The 26,239-nt window shown below is 41.7% G+C and overlaps 1 protein-coding gene across 3 annotated transcripts; it reads right to left on the bottom strand.

Annotated features, from left to right (window-relative positions):
* Positions 1-738: 738 nt before the first annotated feature.
* On the bottom strand, positions 739-26,128 carry znf511 (zinc finger protein 511). 3 transcript variants are annotated; one of them, XR_011889669.1, is made up of 8 exons: positions 26,006-26,128; positions 24,123-24,193; positions 23,824-24,025; positions 14,034-14,105; positions 13,758-13,882; positions 10,933-11,136; positions 7,139-7,510; positions 739-1,315 (listed from the first exon to the last, which is right to left on the bottom strand). XR_011889669.1 is itself a non-coding variant. In XM_072282927.1 (7 exons), exons 1-7 carry the CDS (start codon positions 26,087-26,089, stop codon positions 7,441-7,443), a joined length of 828 nt encoding a protein of 275 aa, XP_072139028.1. In that variant the 5' UTR covers positions 26,090-26,128; the 3' UTR covers positions 3,296-7,440. The 3 variants fall into 3 exon arrangements, 2 of the variants coding, with proteins under 2 accessions (XP_072139028.1, XP_072139029.1); XM_072282927.1 differs by lacking the exon at positions 739-1,315 and having other exon boundaries at positions 3,296-7,510; XM_072282928.1 differs by lacking the exons at positions 739-1,315; positions 14,034-14,105 and having other exon boundaries at positions 3,296-7,510.
* Between the last annotated feature and the right edge of the window lie 111 nt (positions 26,129-26,239).

A 26,239-nucleotide genomic window follows, 5' to 3' on the forward strand; every position in this document is an offset into this window, starting at 1 on the left:
ATACTTGGAGTCTAATGATAAAATAAGTCCAAGTCTGCATGGTTTCTGTAAAAGACGAATCTGTTAAGTTTTTTGAGGGAGTAACAAGCAGAGTGGACAAAGGAGAGGCAGTGGATGTCATTTATTTGGATTTTCAGAAGGCACTTGATAAGGTGTCACATGAGGCTGCTTAACAAGATAAAATCCTATGGCATTACGGGAAAGATACTGGCATAGTTAGAGGAAAAGCTGACAGGCAGGAGGCAGCAAGTGGGAATAAAATGGGCCTTTTCTGGTTGGCTGTCAGTGACTAGTGAAACATTTTGGTAAAAGGAACAATAGTGCCGTCTATTACCTAAATGGGGAGAAGGTTCAAACATCAGAGGTGCAGAAAGACTTAGGAGTCCTTGTGCAAGACTCCCAGAAGGTTAATTTACAGGTTGAGTCTGTGGTAAAGAAGGCAAATGCAATGTTGGCATTTATTTCAAGGGGATTAGAATATAAAAGCAAGGAGATATTGCTGAGCCTTTATAAGACACTAGTAAGACCACATTTGGAGTATTGTCAATGGGTTTGAGCCCCATATCTCAGAAAGAATGTGTTGTCATTGGAGAGAATCCAGAGGAGGTTCACAAGGATGATTCTGGGAATGAAGGAATTAACGGCTGAAGACCATTTGGCATCTTTGGGCCTGTACTCACTAGAAATTAGAAGAATGGATGGGCCAAGAGACCATGACTTTTTTAAAAAAGTTTATTCAAGTTCATGTTTATTGTCATTCAACCATGCACATGCATACGTCTAAATGAAACATTGGTCCTCTGGGGCCAAGGTGCAAAACACAGGACATAGTCACACACAGGACATATAGTCACAAAATAATATTAGCACAAGTCCGAGTGGCACGGACTATTATTCAGGTCAGATTGACTTTAGTGGAAATTATTTAATTCACTAGCATTCTGCAATTTTGTTTCACTGTTGTCACAGTAATGACTAAAATCATTAGCAAAATAGTTTACATCATAGCATATTAATGATCTCTGTGAGATTTTCCTCAAAACATCTTTCAATCAAACAACTATTACACTAAAAGCACTTGCTAGCAGGCAAATATGAGGCATGAGATGTGTTATTTAATAATATAGATTTGAATATACATATAATTAATAAACTGAATTTGGGGCACGGAGATATTGTCACAATTCACTGGTTGTCTTCAGGATGTTATCTATCTATCTGTTAGGAAAATTTACAAATGACAAACTAATAATCAAATCACAAATTTAAAAGTAATATGTCTGAAATCTGAAATTTTCAGCTGGGCAGGCAGCATCTGTGGAGAGAAAAACACAGTTCAAACTTCAGATTGTAGCCATTGTCAGAATGAACAGTAATTTTTGTTTGCCATCTGAACTTGCCTGGTATGCAATCTAGGAAAGCAATATTAATAAAAGTTACAGAATAAGACAAATATCCACATTCCATGTTAAATCCTCAAGATATATTACCTATTGGCAGCCCATTAGAAGTACTTGCTCTTAGTTTTATTTATTAAACTTGAATTGTTTTTACTGACATCTTTGTTAGACCAGAAGTTATAGGAGCAGAATTAGGCCATTTGGCCCATCGAGTCTGCTTTGTCATTTCATCATAGCTCATCTATTTTCCCTCTCAGCCCCAGTCTCCTGCCTTCTCCCTGTATCCCTTCATGCCCTGACCAATCAAGAATCTATCAACCTTTATATAAGATATACATAAATGCAAGAAGTATATTAGGAAAGGCAGATAGTGCTGAAGATGAGGTAGCTGTGAGGAGAGGCTGTTACAGGTTGACTCTGTGGTAAAGAAGGCAAATACAATGTTGCTATTTATTTCAAGGGGAATTGAATACAAAAGCAAAGAGGTAATACTGTAGTTTTATAAGACACTAATCAGGCTGCACAAGTCAACAGTTTTGGGTCCCATATCTCAGAAAGGATGTGTGTCATTGAAGAGTCCAGAGGAGGTTCACAAAGATGATTCCAGGAATGAGGGGTTAACATTAGTGTAAAAAGGGCTTGAAGGATCATTGGGGACCCAAGTCACCCAACCACAAACTGTTCCAGCTGCTACCATCCAGGAAATGGTACTGCAGCATTAAAGCCAGGACTAACAGGCTCCGGGACAGCTTCTTCCACCAGGCCATCAGAATGATTAATTCACACTGATACAACTGTATTTCTATGCTATATTGACTGTCCTGTTGTACATACTATTTATTACAAATTACTATAAATTGCACATTCAGACATAACAAAGATTTTAACTCCTCATGTATGTGAAGGATGTAAGAAATAATCATGAGGAGCGTTTGGCAGCTTGAGGCTGTACTCACTGGAATTTAGAAGAATGCGGGGGGGAGGGTGGAATCTCATTAAAACCTACCGAATGTTGATAGGACTAGATAGGGTAGATCTCGAGAAGATGTTACCTGCGGTGGAGGTATCCAGAACTCCAGGGCACAGCCTCAAAACTGAGGGACCTTTCAGAAATAAGGTAAGGAGACATTATTTAGCCAGACAGTAGTAGATCTGTGCGATGGTCTGCCTCAGACTGTGGTGGAGGCAAAGTCTGTGGGTATATTTAAGGCAGAAGTTGAGTTTCCTGATTGGTCAGGGCATTTAAGGATATGGCAAGAAGGCAGGTGTATGGGGTTGAGTGAGATCCGGGATTAGCCATGGTGGAATGGCGGAGCAAACTACAAGGGGTGATTGATATGTTTGTGGCCCAAGGTAGAAGGAGTCAATTTTAGAAAACCTAGCACATTTATTTTTCAACATAGTCCCCTCCTACATTTACACACTTAGTCCAGTAGTCGTGGACCATACGGATCTTGGACCTCCAGAAAATATCCACAGATGGGTGATTGATAAGTTCGTGGCGTGAGGTAGAAGGAGGTGAGTTATACGGCTCTCATTACATGCACGTGCAGTTCAACTCTGAATGATTATGCAGAAAGTTTGAAGTTAATAACTCATCTCCTTCTACCTTAGGCCACGAACTTATCAATCACCCCTGATGAGTTATTAACTTCAAACTTTCTGCATAATCACTCAGAGTTGAACTGCACGTGCATGTAACGAGAGCTGTATAACTCATCTTCTTCTACCTTACGCCAAGAGCTTATCAATCACCCCTGCTGTGGACACTTTCTGGAGGTCCAAGATCCGTATGCTCCGCAACCGCTGGACTAAGTGTGTAAATGTAGGAGGGGACTACATTGAAAAATAAATGTGCTAGGTTTTCTAAAATTGACTCCTTCTACCTTCGGCTACGAACTTATCAATCACACCTCGTAGATGGGCTGAATGGCCTAATGTGCCCCTACATCTTACGGTCTTAAGTTGATAAGGCAAAATTGCCGTCCACAGGGTGAGTTGCAATCTAGAAGGTGGACGACATCCAAAAGGACGAATACACATAGGAAGGTGTATTTGAATGCACACATTCTACGGCATAAGGTACTGTAGACAAACTTGTAGCACACTAATTGGTAAGTATGATGTTGTAGGCATCACTGAATCATGGCAGCTATTCTCGATTGGTGTTGTGCAATGAACTAAAATTGATAAGCAACCTTACGGTCAAAGAACCCTTAGGGGCAAGTGATCATAACATGATCAAATTCACTGTGAAATTTGAGGAGAAGAAGCTAAAGTCAGATGTATTAGTGTAATAGTGGAGTAAAGGGACATTTGCAATTTTCCAGTCTTCTGGAACCTAATGATTCTTGAAAGATTATTAATAATACCTCTACAATCTCTTTAGCCACCTCCTTCAGAGCTTTGGGGTATGCACCATCTGGTCCAGGTAACTTGTCCATCTTCAAACCTTCCCGTTTCCCCAAGAACTTTCTCCCTAGTAACAGCAACTTCACACACGTATGACCCCTGACACTCTTGAACTTTCAGCTTACTGCTAGTGTCTTCCACAGTGAAGACTGGTGCAAAATACTTATTCAGTTCTTCTGCCATTTCCTTGTTCCCCATTACTACCTCTCTAGCATTTCTCATTGATATCAATTCTCGTCTCTCTTTTACACTTTGTGGCTAGCTTACTTTCATATTCCATCTTTTCTTAATGACTTCTTATTAGATCCTTCTGTTGTTTTTTTTTTAAAGTTTCTGAATCCTCTAATCCCACTAAAGTTTGCTCTATTATAGGCCTTCTCTTTGGCTTTCAAGTTGGCTTTGAATTCTCCATAATACTGATACTTCTGACTTTAGCTTCTCAATATTCAGAGTGAATTCGATCATATTATGATCACTCCCCCCCCCCCACAAGAGTTCTTTTACCTTAAGCCCTCTAATCAATTCCGGTTTATTGCACAACACTAAATTCAGAATAGCTGATCTCCTAGTGGGCTCAACTGCAAGCTGCACTAAAAAGCCATCTCATAGACATCTCCTCTAGGGATCCAGCACTAACCTGATTTTCCCAATTTACGTGCATATTGAAATCCCCCATGACAATTGTATCATTGCTTTTTCCCTATGCAGTTTCTATTTCACATTCTAATTTGTAGACCACATCCCTACTGCTGTTTGGGGGTTTGTACAACTCCCATCAGGGCCTTTTTACCCTTGCAGCTCTTCAGCTCTATCCATGAATCAACACCTTTCAACCCTATGTCACCTCTTTCTAACGATTTGATATCATTTTTTCACTTCCCTAATGATTTGATATAATTTTAAAAAAACAACAGATCCACACCACTCCTTCTACCTACCTATCAGTTCTTTTGATACAATGTATATCCTTGGATGTTAAGCTCCCAGCTACAATCTTCTTTCAGCCATGGATTAGTGATGCCCACATCACCAAACATGCCAATCTGTAACTGTCCTTCATGTTCATCTACCTTATTGTGTGTGCTGCATGCATTCAAATACAACACCTTCAATCCTGTATTCACTCTTTTTGATTTTGTCTGCCTTTTATGTTGCAACTCAGCCTGTTGACTGCAATTTTGTAGTATCATCAGCCTCTCTTTGCTAGGAGTCTTGCTACACACTGGCTCTGTTTGTGAACCAACTACCTCATCCTCAGCGCTATCACTCCTGTTCCCAAGGATATTGGTTCCCCTCTGGTTTAGGTGTAACCTGTCCCTTTGGTACAGGTCATATCTTCCCCAGAACAGATCTCAATAATGTACAAATCTGAACCCCTGCCCCCTGCACCTCAGGATACATTCTCCTGCCAAATCATCCTGAAGAAGAAGAAGAAGAAGATCTTTATTGTCATTGTTGTGGAGCAATGAAACACAGTTTAGCAGCTCAACGTTTTGCAGCATGACAAAGAATATATACATAAAATTCTTACCTATTCTTACCCTTACTGGCACATGGCATGGGCAGTAACCCAGCAATCACAACTACTCTGGAGATCCTGTTTTCAGCTTTCTACCTAGTTCTCTAAAAGTCTCTTTTTAGAACCTCCTTACTTTTTCTACCCATGTCCTTGGTGCCAATGTGTACCAAGACCCTCCCACTTTAGATTACCATGGACCCGATCAGCAACATTCCACCCTGATCTTGAAATCACACCCATGTCCCCATGTCTCAGATTATTGAATCTCCTAATAACACTGTTGACTTCCTCACCTTTCTGCTCTTCTGAGCCACAGCACCAGACTCAGTGAAAGAATCCCAGTCACTGTGGCTCCTCCTGGTAAGTTAAAACCCTCAGCAGTGTCTAAAGTGGTATACTTATTGAGGGGAATGGTCACTTTGTCCTCTGATTACCGGGGGTTGAGGCTTAGAGAAAGGACCACAAATGTTCAGGAAGGCTGATCACAGTAAAAATCTTTAAACAACTAACTGGACCACCTTCTTGGGTGCATATTCTGTCACAAAGCCATTGTCTTCAATATATTGTGTGTCAGGGTCATTGTAAAAGGATAGTGGGCAGAGTTAAAAAAAAAACACTTGCAAGAATTGGAGGAAATACAGAGTATAAAAATAATTACATTTCATGGAATGACTTTTAAGTTTTACTCTGATCTTGGAAAGAGTTTCTTGTTTTATGTGGCTAATTTTTCCATGAGAAAATTCTTTTGAGGTTATTACCACTTTGGCACTAGTGTAGATAAAAGTTTGTTTTATAATGTAATCACTTAAATATAAAGTTGTTGAAGAATAGCTGTGGTAGCTTGTGAGCCCGTCAGCTTTCCCCAAAGGTACTACATTTCTGTCCAGGATGAGGGAGGATTTGGAGTCAGAGCAAAGTATAAACTAACTGATCTTGTACTACACATTGAATAAGCACCTGGAGCAGTTGGGTGCAAAAGATAATGTTAAAATTATCTGTAGACTTGCATAATTATAGTAAAATACCATAAAGATGAAGTGCTACATTTCAAACGTTCATCAACAAAAACCTCTGCCAGTCAGCAAATCTTTGTGCTTCTGCACAATCAGAAGCAAAATGTCATCATCCCGTTGAAAATGGCATCAAATTTTTCTGTTGTGTATTATACTCTAAACTTGTGCACTTCAACTAAAAACAAGAAATTCTGCAGATGCTGGAAATCCAAGGCAACACATACAAAATGCTGGAGGAACTTAGCAGGTCAGACAGCATCCATGAAAAAGAGTGAACAGTCAACATTTCAGGATGAGATCCTTCTTCAGGACTGGAAAGGAAGGGGGAAAAAACTCCAGAATAAAAAGGTGCGGGGCAGGGGGGAATTATCAATGTTCATGCCATCAGGTTGGAAGCTACCCAGATGGAATATGAAGTGTTGCTCCTCCACCCTGAGAGTAGCCTCATCATGGCACACGAGGAGGCCATGAACTGCCATGGGAATTGAAATAAAACACTTGACCACCAGGAAATTCCCCTTTATGCAGATGGAGCAGAGCATTCGACAAAGCTGTCACTCAATTTGTGCCAGGTCTGACCCATGTAGAAGAGGCCCCATCAGGAAGCACTGGATGTAATAAATGACCCCAAAAGATTTGCAGGTGAAGTGTTTAGGGTGCTGAATGGCGGTAAGGGAGAAGGCGAATGGGCAACCATCCTAAAATTACTGGCTTGAATAAATTCCATCTTATTAATACTGAATGAGCTAAAATTAGTTTCCACAAACACTGGTAGTGTAAATACCTGTACATACCATCATATCCATAACTCAGTGAAGTGTCCTTGGAAATGAAAGGCCTCTAACGGAAGTATACCAAAATACAATGGATTTATTTACCAATGACATTTTAAATTGTTTGTTTTCTGAACAGTATAGGTTTCTTCCTAAAAAAGAGTGATGGGATTCATTGGCTGATAATTTCTGAAAACACAAAGTTTCATGGAGACCAAAACGATACCATTTGACTAACAGGGATCATTCCAAATTCATGTCTTGATGTCTTTATTACAGAATTGAGTTCTGCAGTTTTGTGATTATTCGATTCACAACACGTATTACTTCTTTTTCCTTGGGTTCTTAAAGCCGCGGATTGATCCATGTCCAAAACAAATTGTAGCAGGCACCCTGTAAGAAAATGCAGAAAAGTAATGAGGCAGAGATGAGACATACCAAGCTTCACCTAAAGTCTTTGCTGGGCTGGCAATCACAATCAAAGCAGTGGTGGTGATGAGTAGCCTTGTGTAAAACATGGAGCCAGTGTCAGGAAAAAGGAACGAACACTTTAGACTAGGGCTTCCCAACCCAGGGTCTGTGGACCCTCTGCTTAATGGTATTGGTCCATGGCGTGACAATGGTTGGGAACCCCTGCTTTAGACCAGGGGTCCCCAACCTTTTTTGCACCACGGACCTGTTTAATATTGACAATATTCTTGTGGAGCGGCCAACAGGGGTGGGGGGTGTTAATCACGTCCGGAATATAGGTGAAATTATAAGTCACTTATAAGTGGTTAATAATACACTCAATTTAGTTTCTAAAAGGGCTTATCTAACGAATTTACTATTAAACACAGCACATATTTTCCTCCCATGAATATAGCGATAAGTCAATTATAAGACTCTTATAAGTCAATAGCATCATAACATTTTAAGTAACGTTTGGATATTAAACACACAGCGCATATTTTCCTCGTATGAACATATAAAATCATTGCAACACCAATATCACTGAATCAGTGGGAGCCCTGGGCTTGTTTCCCTGCAACAACACGGTCCCATCGAGGAATGATGGGAGACAGCGATACTCGAAGGGGGTTCCTTATGTCCAGTCTATTCCGCAATTTAGTTTTCATTGCAGAAAATCCTGCTTCACAGAGATATGATGGTGGAAGTGGAAGCGGTTATATTCAAACATCCCTACCCTCTTTAGCGGACACACAGTTCTGAAGCTGAATAGGGATATTATCTCCAGCAATGTGGGAAATATTATCGATAATTAACATCACTAAGCAAGGCTGTTCACTATCTCTTCACTGTTGGTAGGTTGTTATTACCTGCAAATAGGTTATGTTTCATATACTACAGGATGACCTAGTGTCAAAAACCACAGCAGTGGTTCCAAAGTCCTAATCAAGAAGCCAGCTACGCAGTGTTTTTTTTTTAAATTTCCATGCAGCTCAAAGGTGGAACAATTGGTTGTATTGTATAGGAATTAAAATAAAATAAAAATAGTCAGTGTTACAGCATTTTGAATTTTCCTTACATGAAATGTAATGCACAGTAATCTAATTCTTCACCTGAGAACAGGGGAACTTACAGTATCTCAAAGTCACACAAGCAGTTCCACTTGCAATGAAAGGGCCTGGCTTACAATTAGAAACGGATGAAATTTCAGAAGCAAATGGAAGATGAATCCTCTTGAATTATTTTTAGTGTTAGTATCTGCCATTATACTAGGGGAATTACTGAAGGATACTGCGTTATGCCACCAGTCCTAAATGGAAGAAAATTACTCAAAATGGTATCTTATTATCACATGCATGGAGAAACATCCAAAGACCTGTTAATGTTTACCCATTCAGATTGGCATTTTACACCATTTTGAGTTCTGTTTCATGACAACTTCCACCTGTTTCCACCCACTAATACAGTATGTTAGCATTGTTAGATTTTTCATTATTAAATTTTTTAAAAAACATGATGAAATGGTATATTTAATTATGAAAAAATGAGGAAGTGAAATAAATGGGATAATTTTATAAAGGGTCCAGAAAAGAAGGGACCTTAGATCGCAGGTGTTATGTAACCCTAAGGGTCATTTTTTTTTTTTTTGGCGAGAGCGAGAGAGAGAGAGAGAGAGAGAGAGAGAGAGATGTTCCAACACAAACACCTTGATGGGGGGGGCAGAGAGGGCAAAGACTGCTTTGAGATGGTGTTATGGTTTCTCTGCAGCATGTTTACACTTTTGCAAGGATACTGCCAGCTTCTGTGTTCTTACAGAGAGAGAAGGGAGGAGCAGTTTGATGGACAGCTGGTGTTCAGCACGGTGAGTTAAATAGAAGGTCAGCTGATAGACACAGGGACACATGATTTTGGACACTGGATGAGCTTCGTTGTGCCCATAGTAAGGTGGATTTTTGAAGGATCGATCAGTGGCTCTTGCAGTGTGGAAAAGGTGTGACCGGTGGGGAGTTATTCGTGTGTCCAACCCTCGCCTGGGTTGATAACTCCAGCACAGAAGACGGTCTTCTTTTTTGTGGTCACATTCGGTGACTTTATAGGAAGAGAAGAGGGGAGAGGAAGGTTTGAAACAGAAGAAACCTAGTGACAAGGAGGTCACTGTTTGGACTCTCTCTCTAAGTAGCCTGTAAGGGTGAGTTTCAGTTCCATTTGAATACGAAGGTGTGACTGTCACGTAATTAATCCACAAGAGCGGGTTCTCTGGTGAGAGGAGTACCTTTGTGAATATCACTTGTGTGCTTACCCTTGCTTGGGTATGGTAGTTCACTGAAGAAAGGCACCCCCGTGGCAAATCACTGTTGGAGTTATTTTGTATGTCATGGAACTGGATAAGTAGCTATCACGTTGTGTGTTTGGGGTTGGTTCCCTTGAAGAGGGTCCCCTTAGTGATAAGCTACTGTTGGTGATAATCCATTTGTGGATTCTGTTTGAGTATCCTGTGGCCACCACTTTGGGATGACCCGAAGCTGAATTCGGGTGTGGTACCACTTGTGTTGAAAGGATATTCGTTGAAGATCACTGTCAGTGATATTTTGTGTGTGGAGTGGAACAACTTCAGAGATAAAACATATTACTATTGTTATTTTGTATTGCTGTCATGGAATCTGTGGAATATCGATGTTTACCCTGGATTACAAATCTCTCTCTCATCATCTGTTCTGTGGATGAACTGAACTTTCATACTTTACCATCTCAAGACTCTAAGCCTTGTTTCCCCCAAGCTCAATAGTTCGGGAGCTATATTTGCACACATATATACATGTAACACTGCTAACTTGTTTGATTTATCCGGTTATATATGACTGTATTATGTAGTTACTAATAAAAATAGCTTATGTTAATACCAATACCAGACTCCAGAAGTGTTTTCCATTTCTGCTGGTTCTTTAACCCGTCACGGGGTACATGACACAGGGCATTTATAAAACTTATATTAAAAAAATACAGGCAACCAGGGAACCTTTGATTCAAAAACAGAATACTTGAAATCTGATAAGATTTAGCATTCTATTTTATTTCACATTGTAAATTTACATTTTTTTTTAGTTCTGTATCCTGGCAACTTCTACCTGTCCCCACCCACCTGTATTGATTAGTATCATCAGATCTTTGATAATGATGCAAGTAACACATTTCACTGTATGCTTCCATGTACATGCAACAAATAAGACTCATCTAACGTAGAATGTCTGTAAGTGAACATTATAATTACAAGCAACATTTGTCAAGTTTCCCTGCAAAGAGATAAGATGATGAAGCATACAGTGAGTGCTCACAACGCTGCCGTCGCTCTTTGGCACCAAGTGTACCTGCGAGAGATGGGAGGTCGTTGGTGCAGCGAGGCAGTACCAGGTTTCTCCGGTCTAGGTGGACTCTCAGCCTCCATTGTTTCTCCTGGCTCCTGCTCCATGGACTCTACAGTTGCTTTGCAAAATGTATCATCTGCTTCTTTTTGGCATACAGTTGCTTCCACTTCCATATCATGAGGATTCCTTTCCTGATTCTTTGGATTGCTGTGTAGGGAGGAAGAACAGAACATTAGATGACAGTTATACTTAAATGTTCTAAATTTTAGGATTAAAATTCTTTCAATTCTCGTAATGTTATCAGGCTTGAGTAAGCAAAAGTAACTCACAAATAAAGCGGCAAAAAAAATTTTCACTCCACGGCACATCACTGGAATGGTAATAGGAAAGGAAAGGTACGTCGCATCCAGAGTTTCTCCGGTTAGCGGACGATTCCCTCCACATCTCTCTGACGTAGCGGGGAACCGCGTACGAGGTAAGTTACAGCAGTGGTTTGCCATTGCCTTCTGCCGGGTGAGTTTCCAAAAAGATCACCAGCTCATAACCCAGCACGGATGGAAAGTGTGCAGGGAGCCGGCTGGCTGGATTCGAACTCGGGACCTTTCGTCCCGAAGTCCAGCGCTGATGCCACTACGCCACCAGCCGGGTCGTAACGGTAATAAACTAAAAATTTATGTCAATCCAGATAAGGAGATGTCAGGGCAAATCATTTAAGCAGCATCTTCAAGGAGGGAGGAGTGAAAAGGCTATGGAAGGGGTTCAGAGGTTGAGGCCTTGGCATCTGCCATCCCTGAAGTAATTGTGTTCTGGAATGGTCAGAAGGTCAGAACTGAAGCAGAAATATCTCAAAAGGTTGTAGGGCTGGAGATGGTTATGAGAGAGAGAGCTAAAGCAGCACACAAAATGCTGGAGGAACTCAGCAGGTCAGGCAATATCTATGGAAATGAATAAACAGTCAACATTTCAGGCAGAGACATTATCAGGACTCTTATTTAATGGCCTCAGTTCTTTTCTTCAGGGGAAAGATGAGGCCACGAAATGATTCATATCAAGGATCACACTTTTTCTAAATCAAAGCTTCTTCCATTCCTGGGAGAAAGAACAGCTTTTCACACATTGACCTTCAGAACTCAGGACACCGAGTACAGGAGTTGAGATGCAACATTCAAGTTGTACAAGATGTTGAATTCGAATTTGTACTATTGTGTACAGTTCACGTCACCTACCTACAGGAGAGATATCAATAAGATTGAAAGAATATAGGTAATTTGCAAGGACATTGCCTGGATTTGAGGACCCGAGTTAAAGGGAAAGTTTGACAAGATTAGGACTTTATTCCCTGGAACAGCAGAATGAAGGGAGATTTGAGAGGTACACAAAATTTACAAGGGGTATAAATAGGGTAAATGCATGCAGGCTCTTTCCCTTCAGGTAGGGCAAGACTAGAACTAGGACAGAGGTTAAGAGTGAAGGGTGAAATATTTAAGTGAATCTGAGGAGAACTTCTTCACTCAAAGGGTGGCAAGAGTGTGGAGCAAGCTACCAGCAGATCCAATCAGCGTTGGATCACATGGACAACAGTAATACTTACATCAGGCTGCTTTTTATTGACTATGGTTCAACATTCAACACAATCATACTATTTGATCTAATCAAAAAGCTCCAAGTCCTGGGCCTCTGCACCTCCCTCTGTAAATGGACTCTTGGCTTGCTCACCAGGTGACCAGTCTGTGCAGATCAGAAATAACATCTCCTCTTTGCTGACAATAAACACTGACGCACCTCAAGGATGCGTGTTTAACCCACTGTGCTACTCTCTCAACACCATCGACTGTGTGGGTAGGCACAGCTCAAACGCCATCTATAAATTTGACGATGACACTTGTAAATTTCTACAGATGTAGCATGGACAGCATCAACATCTGGATTGGAGAGGCCACTGCACAGGATCAGAAAAAGTTGCAGAAAGTTGGAAAGTCAGCCAGCTCCATCATGGGCACCTTCCCAGCAAACAAGACACCTTCAAAAGGTGATGCCTCAAAAAGGCAGCATCCATCATTAAGAACCCCTATTAGCCAGGATATGCTCTCTTCTCATTGCTACGATCAAGGTGGTGGTGCAGGAGCCTGAAGACACACTCAACGTTTCAGGAACAGCTTCTTCCCCTCCACCAATGGATTTCTTAATGGACATTAAACCCATGAACACTTCCCCAATATTCATTTCCCTTTCTTTTTGACCTACTTGCTTAATTTTTTTAAAAAATACATACTTATTGTAATTTATAGTTTTTAATACCAAGTATTGCGATGTACTGCTGCTGGAAAACAACAAATTTCATGATATACACTGGTGTTATTAAACCTGATTTGGATTCGTTGGACGTGGTTTAGATTGCAGAAGTTTGGATAGGTACTTGGATGGGAGGGGTAGGGAGGGCTATGGTCCAGGTGCAGGTAGATGGGAGTAGGAAATAAGACCAGGCTGGCACAGACTAGATGGCCCAAAGGGCCTGATTCTGTGCAATAGTGCCTTATGACTTTATAACAATGGGATCAATTGTACAGTTCCACCACACATCTCTGACAGGCCCAATGGTTCAAAAACATCCTTTGTGCTGTATCAATCTAACATACTTAGTTAAGTACCTGTGTACTGTTTCAAATTCCCAAGCACCCAATTACTCCAGTCATACCACAAGGTTATCAGGAAGTGATGGGTATTCCAAGGTAATACAACGCAAGGTGACCATTGAGGAGCGTGACCCGAGAGGTTATATTATCTCATCTCGAGAGTCTCATACAAAGCGTAGCAGGAAGTTTCCTCACCGTTTAAGCTTCTTTGGTTTGTCAAATCTAAAGTCAGATGGATAACCATGAACCTTGATCAAATGGTTTTTGCGGTCACTGGAGGTCTTGAATTTCTCTGCACAGCTCTCTATCAAACACTGATACTAAAAGACAAAAAAAGTGTTTGGGTTACAAATATACAGGTTGTAAAATTTTGGATACTGGCATAATGAGACTAGACAGAAATACTCTTGAAACAAAGCAGGCAGTGTGGTGTAAATACCATCTGAGGACAACTGGGAAGTACTTACTCACCTTCACAGGGCTCCCAGAGACTTTTCCATATAACCTTACAAAGCCACGAAAAGATCTTGCAGGGAGGATGATCTTAATGAAAAACATCAATGTTTTTAATGACCTTTATGAACATGAGATATTTGGATTGTACTGGGTTAGTACAAGAATAGGTGCTGATGATAAATTTTAAAGGCTTGAGGGCATCTGTCCCAACCAATGTGTGATAATCACATTGGAAAACTGGCCTATGTCAAAGTTTCAGGTGGTTTGCCAGTTAACTATAGGCTATAGCCAAACACAGACGCGTTCCACACATCCCAACAGGCAAAGTCACTGAGCATCCTCTATAGATTGTAAGTTAGTTCCTTCCTTCCATATTGACTGATTGTTCCGAAATAACTCCAAAAAAAAAAGTTCCAAGATATTGAAGGAGCTGCTCAATCTCTGCTCCTGGCTACAGTGCATGAATCAATTTTCACTCCCACAAGACACAGAATCAACACACGGCCTTCTGTTCTATAGGCGACTACAAATACAATCTCTAAGGGTGAGAAAGATACACAGCTGTGGGTGCTTGATTCCCCAATGTCTGCATGACCATAAGCATTATTTCATAAGCATTAACATGCATTTACTCAAGTCAAGTTTATTGTCATTTATCTATACAAGACCATAAGATAGAAGAGTAGAATTAGGCCATTTGGCCCATTGAATTTGCTCCACTTGTTAGCCACAGCTGTACTATTTTGCCATTTGATCATTTCGTCATTTTTGAAATACATCTATCCCGCACCTTCTTCATTCTTTCCAGAAACTCACACCATTGCTGCTCTGCTGTCATCCTTGCCAGCAGCTCCTTCCAATTTACTTTGGCCAACTCCTCTCTCATACCACTGTAATTTCTTTCACTCCACTGAAATACTGCTATGTCAGACTTTACTTTCTCCCTGTCAAATTTCAAGTTGAACACAATCATATTGTGATCACTGTCTCCTAAGGGTTCTTTTACCTTAAGCTCCTTAATCATCTCCAGTTTATTATGTAACACATCCAGTTTAGCTGATCACCTAATAGGCTCAACAACAAACTGCTCTAAAAAGCTGTCTTGTAGGCGTTCAACAAACTCATTCTTGAGATCCATTACCAATCTGACTTTTCCCCCAATCAATGTGCATGTTAAAATCTCCCATGACTATCATAACATTGCGTAATTGATACGCCTTTTCTATTTCCTGTTGTAATCTGTGGTCCACATCCCAGCTACTGTTGAGAGGCCTGTATAACTGCCATCAGGGCCCTTTTACCTTTAGTTTCTTAACTCAACTTACAAGGATTCAACATCTTCCAATCCTATGTCACATTTTTCTACTGATTTGATGCCACTATTTACCAGCAAAGCTATGTCAACCCCTCTGCCTACCTTCGTATCCCTCCGATACAATCCCTCCTTAGCCGTTCCAACATCATACCTGACAATCTGTAATAGTGCACTAAGATCATCCACCTTATTTCTTATACTCCGTGATTGAGATACAACACTTTGACTACTGTATCTGCTACCCCTTCTGATCCTGCATACCTAATACACTGATACAGGTATGCGTTGCTTAACGTCCACCATACGTTCTGTGAAATCGGACGTTATGCGAACACCAAATTATATACTTAGCAAACCGATACAGAGTACTGTAGTGTACCTGTATTTTTTTCACTTCTTAAACTTTTATGTATACACTTTCTTAACCTATATCACACACAATTTATCAAAGATGATCAGGATCATCCACACCACTGTACTCAACTTCCTCAGTGTTCCACTGGAAGAGTTTCAGGTCCAATAACCTGCGTTTGGAAGCCATGATGCACTTTACGGCAATATTTTCGAAAGAAAATTAAACAGAGAGATAACGCTACTACACTCAAGAAACGCGCGATACATGAGATTGGTTACTTCTGCTATGTCACGTTCTCCAATCGGGACTATGGACATATATGTGATCAGACGTTGTCCGAATGAATGTTAAGTGGCGCACACCTGTACTCACCCTGTTGGCTGCAATTTTGTCCTATCATCTGCCTGCCCTTCCTGACAGTCTAACCGCACACTATCTTCGCTTTTTTACCATCCATCCTAACCAGATTACCTTCACTCTGGTTCCCACCCCCTGCCAAATCATGGATATAACAAAGTGGTGCTAGAGAGTTTGTGAACCCTTTAGAATTTTCTCTATTCCTGCATAAATGACCTAAATAGCGTCTTCGTCCTAAAACAAGATAGAGAGAACCTAATAAAATAAACACCAAACATTATACTTGTTTATTGACAAAAATGATCCGTTATTACATGTATTTGTTAGAAAAAGTATGCGAATTTCTAGGATTATCAACTCATTTACATTAGATTCAACTTTGTCATTGTGCCAAGTATAGATACAAAGCCAATGAAATGCAATTAGCATCTCACCAGAAGTGCAAAAGAATAGTATTATTTACAAAATAACTGCGAATAAAAAGTATGTGCTACAGCAAATATAAAAGTACTGAGACAGTCCAATATGGATTCAATACTGCTTAGCGCTGTGATGTGAGATTCAGCAGGGTCACAACCTCAGGGAAGAAGCTCTTCCTGAGCCTGTTGGTGCAGGAGCGGAGGCTCCTGTAGCGCCTACTGGATGGGAGGAGAGTAAAAAGTCCATGGTTAGGGTGAGATGCATCCTTGATAATGCTTTTCGCCCTGACCAGGCAGCGTTTATGGTAGATGTTCTCAATGGTGGGCAATTAGGTGCAGATAATCCACTGGGCAGTTTTCCCCACCTGCAGTGCTTTGCAGTCCGATACGGGATAATTGCTATACCACACTGATACGCAGTTGGTGAGTATGCTCTCAATGGTACAGCGGTAAAAGTCCATCAGTATCCTGGGACAGAGGTGAGCCTTCTTGATGCTCCGCAGGAATTAAAGGCGCTGTTGCGCCTTTCTGATCAGGATGGAGGAGCTCAGGTGAGATCATCGGAAATGTGGACACCAAGGAATTTGAAGCTTGATACACACTCCATTACAGCTCCGTTGATGTAGATGGGGACATGAGTGTGGGTTCTAGCATGCCTGAAGTCTACAATAATCTCCTTGGTCTTCTGGGTGTTAAGGGCCAGGTTGCTATCGGCACACCATGTAGCCAGGTGCTGGACCTCGTCCCTATAAGCCATCTCATCATCCCCTCTGATCAGGCCAACCACCATGGTGTCATCTGTGAACTTGATTATGGAGTTAGAACCGTGTACAGGAACGCAGTCATAGGTGAAAAAGGGAGTACAGAAGAGGGCTCAGCACACAGCCTTGTGGCACGCCGGTATTCAGGGTGAGAATGGAGGAAGAGAGGTTGTCTGACTTAACAGATTAGGGTCTGTTAGTCAGAAAGTCCAAGGTCCAATTGCAGAGGGATGAGCTGGTACTAAGCTGGTGAAGTATGGCGATCAGCTTGGAGGGGATCACAAAATTGAATGCCGAGCTAAAGTCAATGAACAGCATTCTGATGACCCTATTTGTGACAGATGTCACTCTGAGGTGGCTTCCTTGACTCATATGTTCTGGTCCTGTCCTCTCTTGGAAAAATTCTGTAAAGATATTTTTGATATTATTTCAACAGTTTTGCGTTTTGACTTACAACCCCATCCTATTACGGCAATTTTTGGTTTGCCAATGACGGAACATAGATCTTTATCCTCTTCAGCCTGTTGGATGATCACATTTGTCACTTTAATGGCCACAAGATCCATTTTATTGAATTGGAAGGAGACCAATCCTCCTACCACATTTCAATGGTTTTCCCAAACTAAATCATCTTTAAATTTAGAAAAAATTAGAAGTGACATTTTTGTTCTTTCGGTTAAATTTGAAGAGACTTGGAAGCCATTTATTTAACATTTTCATATGATGTAACTTGACCTTTTCCAAAACCTTCTCATTAACTTAAAATATTGAATAGAGGAGGGGAGTTGACGACATTATTGAATGTATTCGATTTAAGATATTGGTCCAGCTTTGTTTTGTTCCATTTGCTTTCTCTCTGGGTTTAGTGTTTTGTTTTTTTGGGGGGTTTTCTTTGCATTAGTTTTTTCTATTTATTTCTTTTCTCTCTATGATTAAACTGTATTCAGAGTTTGGAAGTCCATTACACCTGTATTATTTGAAGTCTTTTATGTACATGTTTATCAACAATAAGCTAATTCCAATCTCTCTGTATCAATATTGTTATCCTGTTTATAATTTTGGAAAATTAATAAAAAAAGGTTTAAAAAGCAAGCAAGCATTCTGACGTAAGAGTTGGGGCTGTCCAGGTGGGTCAGGGCAGAGTGAAGTGCCGTGGACATGGCGTCCTCTGTAGACCTGTTGGAGCGATAGGCAAATTGATGGGGGTCCAGGGTAGTGGGCAGACAGGATCTCAGATATGATAGAACCAGTCTCTCAAAGCACTTTGCAATGATGGGGGTGATTTAAAGGGAAAATTAGAGTTAGGCATTTCAATCAATGGGATGACAATCAGGTGTGAGTGTGGGAGGCCCTGCCCTATTTAAAGAACATAAACCTGGGTATTCACTATCAAAGTCTGACCTTCACCATACAGGTTTTTGGAAGTGTGCCATGCCTTGATAAAAGGATACAAAACCATTTCGCTTGGGCTCCACCAATCTACAGTCAGGCAGATGGTGTACAAATGAAGGAAATTCAACAGGAATGTTACTCTCCCCATGAGCGGTCGACCAACAAAAATCACTCCAGGAGGTTATAAAGAACGCCTAACATTTAAGGAGCTACAGGCCTCTCTTGTATTGGCTAACACCAGTGTTCATGAGTCTATAACAAGGTATGTATGGCAGGACTGCAAGCAGAAAGCCACTAGTCTCCAAGAAGAACACTGCGGCCCGTTTGCTAAAGACCACGTGGATAAGCCAGAAGGCTATTGGAAGAATATTCTGTGGACAGACGAGTCCAAAAATCAAACTTTTTGGCTTAAACGAGAAGCATTGTTTGGTGAAAAACAAACACTGAATCTCATCCCATCTGTGAAACATGGGGGTGGCAGTGTCATGCCTTAGGCCTGTTTTGCTGCCTCAGGACCAGGACGGCTTGCCATTATTGATGGAACTATAAATTCTGAATTGTACCAGCAAATTCTACAGGAAAATGTCAGGGCATCCGTCTGTGAACTGATGCTCATGAGAAAGTGGGTCATGCAGCAAAACAATGCCCCTGAACACACAAGTCAGTACACCAAAAAAACGGTTAAAGCAGAAGAAATTTTACACTTTGTAAGGGCTGAGTCCAGGTCCTGACCTTAATCCCACAGAAATGTTGTGGAAGGAACTGAAGAAAGCAGTTCATGCAAGGAAGCCCGCAAACGTCAGAGATGAAGCAGTTTAGTAAGGAGGAACAGCCTAAAGTTCCTCCAAGTTGATGAGCAGAACTGATCAACAATTAGCAGAAATGTTTAAATGAAGTTATTAATGTACAAGGTCACACCAGTTACTGAAAGCAAAGGTTCACATACTTTTCCCAACAAATTCATGTAATATTGGATCATTTTTCTCAATAAATAAGTCTTTTTTTGTGTAATCTGTTTAATTAGGTTCTCTTTATCTAGTATGAATACTTACGTGAAAATCTGATCACATTTGAGTCATATCTATGGTTTCCCAAGGTTTTTATAGCTGGGGGGTGGTAATGGGGACAAGATCCCACTACTTATTAATGCTCCCAATGACGTGCCTCAAATAGCCTCTGACAACCAAGTCTAGCTCCTGATCTTCATGTGTGGCTTGGCTACTAAGCCCAGCCAAACTGTTTCTACTGACAGGAGACGGGGCAAAGGCAGGTTACTGGTGCCTAAAATCCAGTTGCTTCCGGCAGATGGGGCTCATCAGCCGTGGCTGGCAGCTCACCTAGAAGTAAAACTCTGATGGCTAAACTCAGTCTTGAGGAAGGCTTCGGAAGTAAAATCAGAGGGAAGAAGCTGGCGCTGGAGTCCCTAAGGTAGTCCTACATTGAGTTCAATGCTGATTGGCATCAAATTGTATTGGTCTCTGCCGTCTCTTTGGGTTCATCAGATGCATGGAGAGGGTAGCTTGCTATATGAGCAACAGTTCACTCTCCATATTGTAGACAATAGACAATAGATGCAGAATGGCCATTCAGCCCTTCGAGCCAGCACCACCATTCACTGTGATCATGGCTGATCATCCACAATCAGTACCCTTTTCCTGCCTTTTCCCCATATCCCTTCATTCTGCTATCTTTAAGAGCTCTATCTAACTCTTGCTTGAAAGAATCCAGAGCATTGGCCTCCACTACCTTCTGAGGCAGAGCATTCCACAGAACCAAAACTGTGTGTGAAAAAGTTTTTCCTCAACTCCGTTCTAAATTGTCTACCCCTTATTCTTAAACTGTGGCCTCTCTTTCTGGACTCCCCCAACATTGGGAACATGTTTCCTGCCTCTAGCGTGTCCAATCCCTTAATAATCTTATATGTTTCAATCAGATCCCCTCTCATCCTTCTAAATTCCAGTGTATACAACGCCAGTCGCTCCAATCTTTCAACATATGACAGTCGTACCATCCTTGGAATTAACCTTGTGAATCTGCGCTGCACTCCCCCAATAGCTAGAATGTCCTTCCTCAAATTTGTACTGCCCAGGCTTGTGTACTTAGACAGCTAGGATGCAACATCCATGGTCAACTCTGACGAACAGAGGCCTGTCAGTCAGTCATGCAGAAATAGAGAAAATTCTAAAGGGTTCACAAACTTTCTACCACTGAACCTAACCATATAATGTATACAGAAACCAGACGCTGCTCCGAACCAGGGTGTAATGCACAACAGTATACATAACACACGATAACTAATGAAGGCAAGGGTAAAATCTATATACAAATCACACATAAATAACAAACTAAAGAGCATTACTATTAAATATTGCAAGATACAGAAAAGATTAACTTCAAATACAATGCAGCAGGGTGTTCAGAAGCCTAATGGCCTGGGGGAAGAAACTGTTTCCCATCCTGACCGTTCTTATTATGTATCAGAGTCTCCTGCCTGATGGTAGAAAGTCACAGAGGATGCTGGATAGATGGGAGTGATCCTTAATAATACCGAGGGCCCTGTGTACACAGTGCTCCTGATAAACATTCCCAATGGATGGCAAGGAGACCCCTATGATCCTCTCAGGGGTTCTCACAGTCCGTTGTAGGGACTTCAGGTCCGATGCTCGGCTGCTCCCATACCAGATGGAGATGCAGATTGTCAGGATGCTCTCAATGGTGCTCCTGTAAAACATAGTTAAGATGTAGGGGTGGGAGCCTTGCCTGCCTTAATCATCTTGGGAAATGGAGGCACAGGTGTGCCTTCTTGTTCAGGGAGGTGATATTAAGGGACCAGGTGAGGTCATCTATGATGTGAACTGCCAGGAACTTAGTGCACTAAATTCTGTCTATGGAGGAGCCATGTATTCGCAGAGGGGAATAGTTCATCTGCACCTTCCTGAAGTCATTAATGATTTCCTTGGCCTTTTCCATGTTCAGACTTGGGTTGCTCGCACCAATCCACCAACTCCACTTCCTCGCTATAGTCTGTCTCGTCATCTTCTTGACGAGGCCAACTACTACTGTGTCATCCACAAACTGGGTGACACAGTTTGAGCTGGATCCTGCAACACAGTCATACATCAGCAGTGTGAACAGCAGCGGGCTGAGCACACAGCTTTGGGGAGTGCCAGTGATAGGTGCCACCTTGGAAACCGAGGGGACAATGAACCGTCCAGAAAGATGTTGAATATGTCACGGTGGTAAGCCTAGGCTACTGATTTGCCCTCATCCGAATGTTTCATGTCTGTAACATCTTCAGTACATTTCTCTACTTAGCTGGCCACACAATCACATACTCCTCATGCAGCAGCCTCCCTGAATGTTCTCCATTTTGTATTATCAAACTAGTCCTGCAGTGCAGAGATTGTACCTTCAGCCCAGGTTTTCACAACTTTTAGAACTGGTTTCCCCTATTTGACCAGTGGTTTGTATGCTGGAATTAACATTACAGATAAGTGATCCAAGAATCCAGTGTGGGTCAAGGGAATGCATAATGTGCACTGGTGTGTTAGAATAAACCAGATCTGGTGTATTTTCACCTCTGCTAGCTGTAGACCGCACACAGTGCCTCATTGGGATTAGCAGTGAAGGGCGACATATACAGCTACCAATACAACTGTAATGAACTCTGTTGGTATAGATGGTCTGCATTTCACAAAAACGAACTCAATCATTGGTGAACAGTGGGATATCACTGCTAAAGCATGTATACACCAATTCTCATTAATATAAATAGGTACCACTGCCGCAGGTCTTGCCCGAGATCGCTGGATTCCTGCCAGCCTGAAACACGCTGACACCCGCCAGCTGTATGGCTGCCTGTGAGAATGAGTGTACAGATGTTTTTCCTTCGCTGGTTCAGTCTCAGGTGCAGGCAGTCCAGTTTATTTTCAAGTGAATGCATGTTTGCCAGTAAGAACAAGGCGAGAGCTGGCCTGAAGGACTTTGAACCAAGTCATTCCTGGATTCCAGTGCATTTGCCCCTTTTCTGTTTCCTTGCATACCTTTTCCTATGGCATCGCTCAGAGATCCGTAGCATGCACAGTAAGCCCAAGCAGCGAAGCTCCTCTGCAGTCCAACAGTTCATTAGCGAGGTGGAACTGCTATGCACAGTATATTTAATAGGCAGCAGCTTTTTCCGATCATAACAAAGATGTACAGGACATGGACAAACTATTACACCTGGAGACAGTGGTTGCTGCATCTGAATGTGACACCATCTTGGTTATAACACATTTAGAGCATGATTTAGAACACACATTTGCCTTAATTTACTCCAAATCGCTGTATGGTGTCAGGGATGCATGGAAATGAGCTAGCAATCTTCCCCAAATCACACAAACATACACCAATCCATCATAAGCAGAGAGAAACTAAGGAACTTCACAGGCTCCATTTCTAATACATTTGTTCAGTGGATGGAGCCATTGCTGACATTTATTGTCTATCTACAACTCCCCAAATATGAGGTAAAACTCGATTACAGTAGGGGCAGGGGAATCTGAAGACAAGGATAAAAAGATCCAATGGAATTTATATACAGCCTTAAAACAGTGGCCAAGATACGAGATATAAATTTCAATGGGAAATAGAAAAGACTTGTAATAAGGGCAATGTTATGATAGTCTTGGGGGGGATTTAGAGCAGCAATGAGGAGGAATTTCCTCAGCCAGAGAGTGGTGAATCTGTGGAATTCATTGCCATAGATGACTGTGAAGGCCAAGTCATTGGATATATTTAAAATGGAGGTTGATAGGTTCTGTTTAGTCAGGGCATCAATTGTTACAGGGATAAGGCAAGAGAATGGCATCGGGAAGGATAGTTAATTAGCCATGATGGAATGGTGCAGCAGGCTCGATAGGCTGAGTGGCCCGATTCTGCTACTACATCTTTTGATGTTATAAAGATCAGAGCAGACAAGCTTGGCATATGTCCTTCAGTGAAAGGATAATGATGACGAAGATGGGTTTCTGATGGCAATCCAGTGACTTTGGGGCACCCCTAAAGGGACCAGCTTCTTTCATTTCTGATTCATTAATTACTTGAATTTAAATTGCCTAGTTGTTACGGTGAGATTTGAACACATACCCCAGGATGTGAGTACAGTAACAGAGCCACTCACATACCCAAACCCAACTCGCCGCTTGCATACCCCACCCCAACTTACCATGTTGTGTTTTGTTGCTAAAATTTGGAAGAGTGAATCATGCCACTCCAAGATATGAACATCAAGCAGGTGGCTGGATGGGAAAGAGCGTTTGCAGGAGCTGCAGACATTGCGGTGCAGGGTGTCATAATGGTGTTCATAGCTTTCCAGAGTATCAAACAGTTGACTACACCCTGTTATGTGGCAGCAAAATTCAGAGACCCTAAATTGAACAAACACAAGTCAGTGTTTTGGGAAATATTAAGAGGGGGAAATTTCAAACACTTTTCATCCAGTATAGAAAAAGCTTTCATTCTCACTTGGGTCTTTCCATTTCTCCCACACTTGATGTGGCATCTTGCAGATACAAATGTCGGTGAATATCACCATCCTAAAGCAAAATAAGAAAAAAGGAAACTTTGGTTTGCTGATTGCACATTTAAAAAAATCAAGTCAATTGGTTCCCCAAAAAAACTTTATCTTTCATTGATGAGACAGTGTCCAATGGCCAGAGTTGTCTATATTGCCAGTAATTGTAAATAACAAGTCAATACTGGGCTCAAGAAGCTATTAGAGAACAAAACTGTGTACCTTATCATAAGACTAGGATACATCGTGTTTGATGCATCTGCAGTCTCCATCAAAACGGATTGCTTTACTGAAGTGTTTCCAATAAGACTCTTATAAACTGGCTGCCAGCAGGCCTGTCTGCTGATAAGTGTTTCTCAATGTCACAACATTTATCTAATTGTCTTTAGAGGCAGAGCCATACAGCTCAGAAACAGGCCCTTCGGCCCAACCTGTCTTTGCCACCCCAGTTACCTAACTGAGCCAGCCCCATCTGCCTGCATTTGGACTCCGCTCCTCTAAACTTGTATCCACAGTGAACTATCCAGGGGATATGAAAAGTAGGAAGAGCTCAGCTAGTCAAGCAGTATCTGTGGCAAGAGAAAACTGTCAACGTTTCAAGTCAATAACCTTTTCAGAATCCTTGACTTGGATGCTGCAGGTAATACTGATATTTATTGTCCACCGTTTGCTAAAAGATAATTTAAAATTTCAGTTATTTCTGATGTTAATTGGTCTGAAAATCAAAATATCAATAACCTGTTAGACATCAGAGCTGCCCTTACAACCCAGATTTGTCATACATTGAGTGGTGGTTACCTGGAATGCACCATCAAGGGTGATGGAGACTATACAACACAAGCATTTAAAACTCTTACTCTTGCATGCAAGTATAGAAGAGGGTGGAGGTATATAGAAACCATACAGGTAGAAGGGTGTAATTTAATTAGCAGTCATTAACTTAATTAATTCAGTACAACATCAAGGGTCAAAGAGCCTATTCCTATGATTTATTAGTCTATGTTCTTCTAATGGTCAGAATCAGATTTATTATCACTGGCATGTGTTGTGAAATTTGTTAACTTAGCAATAGCAGTTCAATGCAATAAATAATACAGAAGAAAAAAGAAAAATAATTAAATCCATTACAGTATATGTATAGTGAATAGATTTTTAATTGTGCAAAAACAGAAATAATATATATTAAAAAAGTGAGGTAGTGTTGGTGGGTTCAAAGTCCATTTAGGAATCGGATGGCAGAGGGGAAGAAGCTGTTCCTGAATCACTGAGTGCATGCCTTCAGACTTCAGTACTCACATTCACCATCTCATCTGTCCTCATCTCTTCATGAGCTTTTGTCCAACACCACCAGGTTCAGGAGCAGCTACCTTCCTACGTCTATCAGGTTTTTGAGCTCATCTACACAACCTACCTCAGCAAAGGCACTGCGCAACACCTCTTGCACTAAGATGGGCTCATCTGTTTATGCTTTCTTCAGCGGTATAATGCATAGTTTCGCACCATCATTCTCTACCCCACTGGTACTATTTCTGTATTATTTATGTTTTGTGTGCAGTTTCTACCTGCGATGCCGTTACATCAGTTTTCCGTGGGTTTTTTTTCTTTGCCTTATTCGTGGTTATCTCAATGAACTGCAGCTCCATTCACTCAGACATTCTCTCCTTCCCCTGTCCTATCCTTCACCCTCCGTCTCTCCTTCTTCCCCCTCCCTCCCTCCCTCCCTCCCTCCCTCCACCTGTCTCCCCGCGCGGCCTTGATCGGGTGATGCCTGTCCGCCAGCAGCCAGCCCAGGGTTGAACACCAAGCTCTTTGGGCCGGAGCAGACAAGACCCACCTCGAAAAACTGGTCATCGCGGGGCAGGAAGACGGTGCCGGAGGCAAAGGTAAACGGAGAACCGCCATCACCCACGCTCAACATCCACAGCCAGCGGGCCAACAAACAGCCACTAACCAATCGGCAGGCAGGTAGGGCGCACGCTCAGGAAACCCCTAGCCGGCCGACCAATCGGCAGGCGCTATTGGCACACGTGCGGACGATTCCCCTGTCGTTCGTGCTGCCGCCGCCGCG

The sequence above is a fragment of the Mobula birostris genome, chromosome 18 (assembly GCF_030028105.1).
Source record: "Mobula birostris isolate sMobBir1 chromosome 18, sMobBir1.hap1, whole genome shotgun sequence".
Lineage (NCBI taxonomy): Eukaryota > Metazoa > Chordata > Chondrichthyes > Myliobatiformes > Myliobatidae > Mobula > Mobula birostris.

What these genes read in the sequence shown, in the direction of transcription:
- znf511 (XM_072282927.1), bottom strand. Translation starts at nt 26,089, where the DNA reads ATGTTGAGCGTGGGTGATGGCGGTTCTCCGTTTACCTTTGCCTCCGGC. An exon ending in GGAGAAATGGAAAGACCCAA is followed by an intron (nt 24,026 to 24,122) that starts GTGAGAATGAAA and finishes TGTTCAATTTAG; the next exon opens with GGTCTCTGAATTTTGCTGCC. An exon ending in CGACCTCCCATCTCTCGCAG is followed by an intron (nt 7,511 to 10,932) that starts GTACACTTGGTG and finishes ATTTTCTTACAG; the next exon opens with GGTGCCTGCTACAATTTGTT.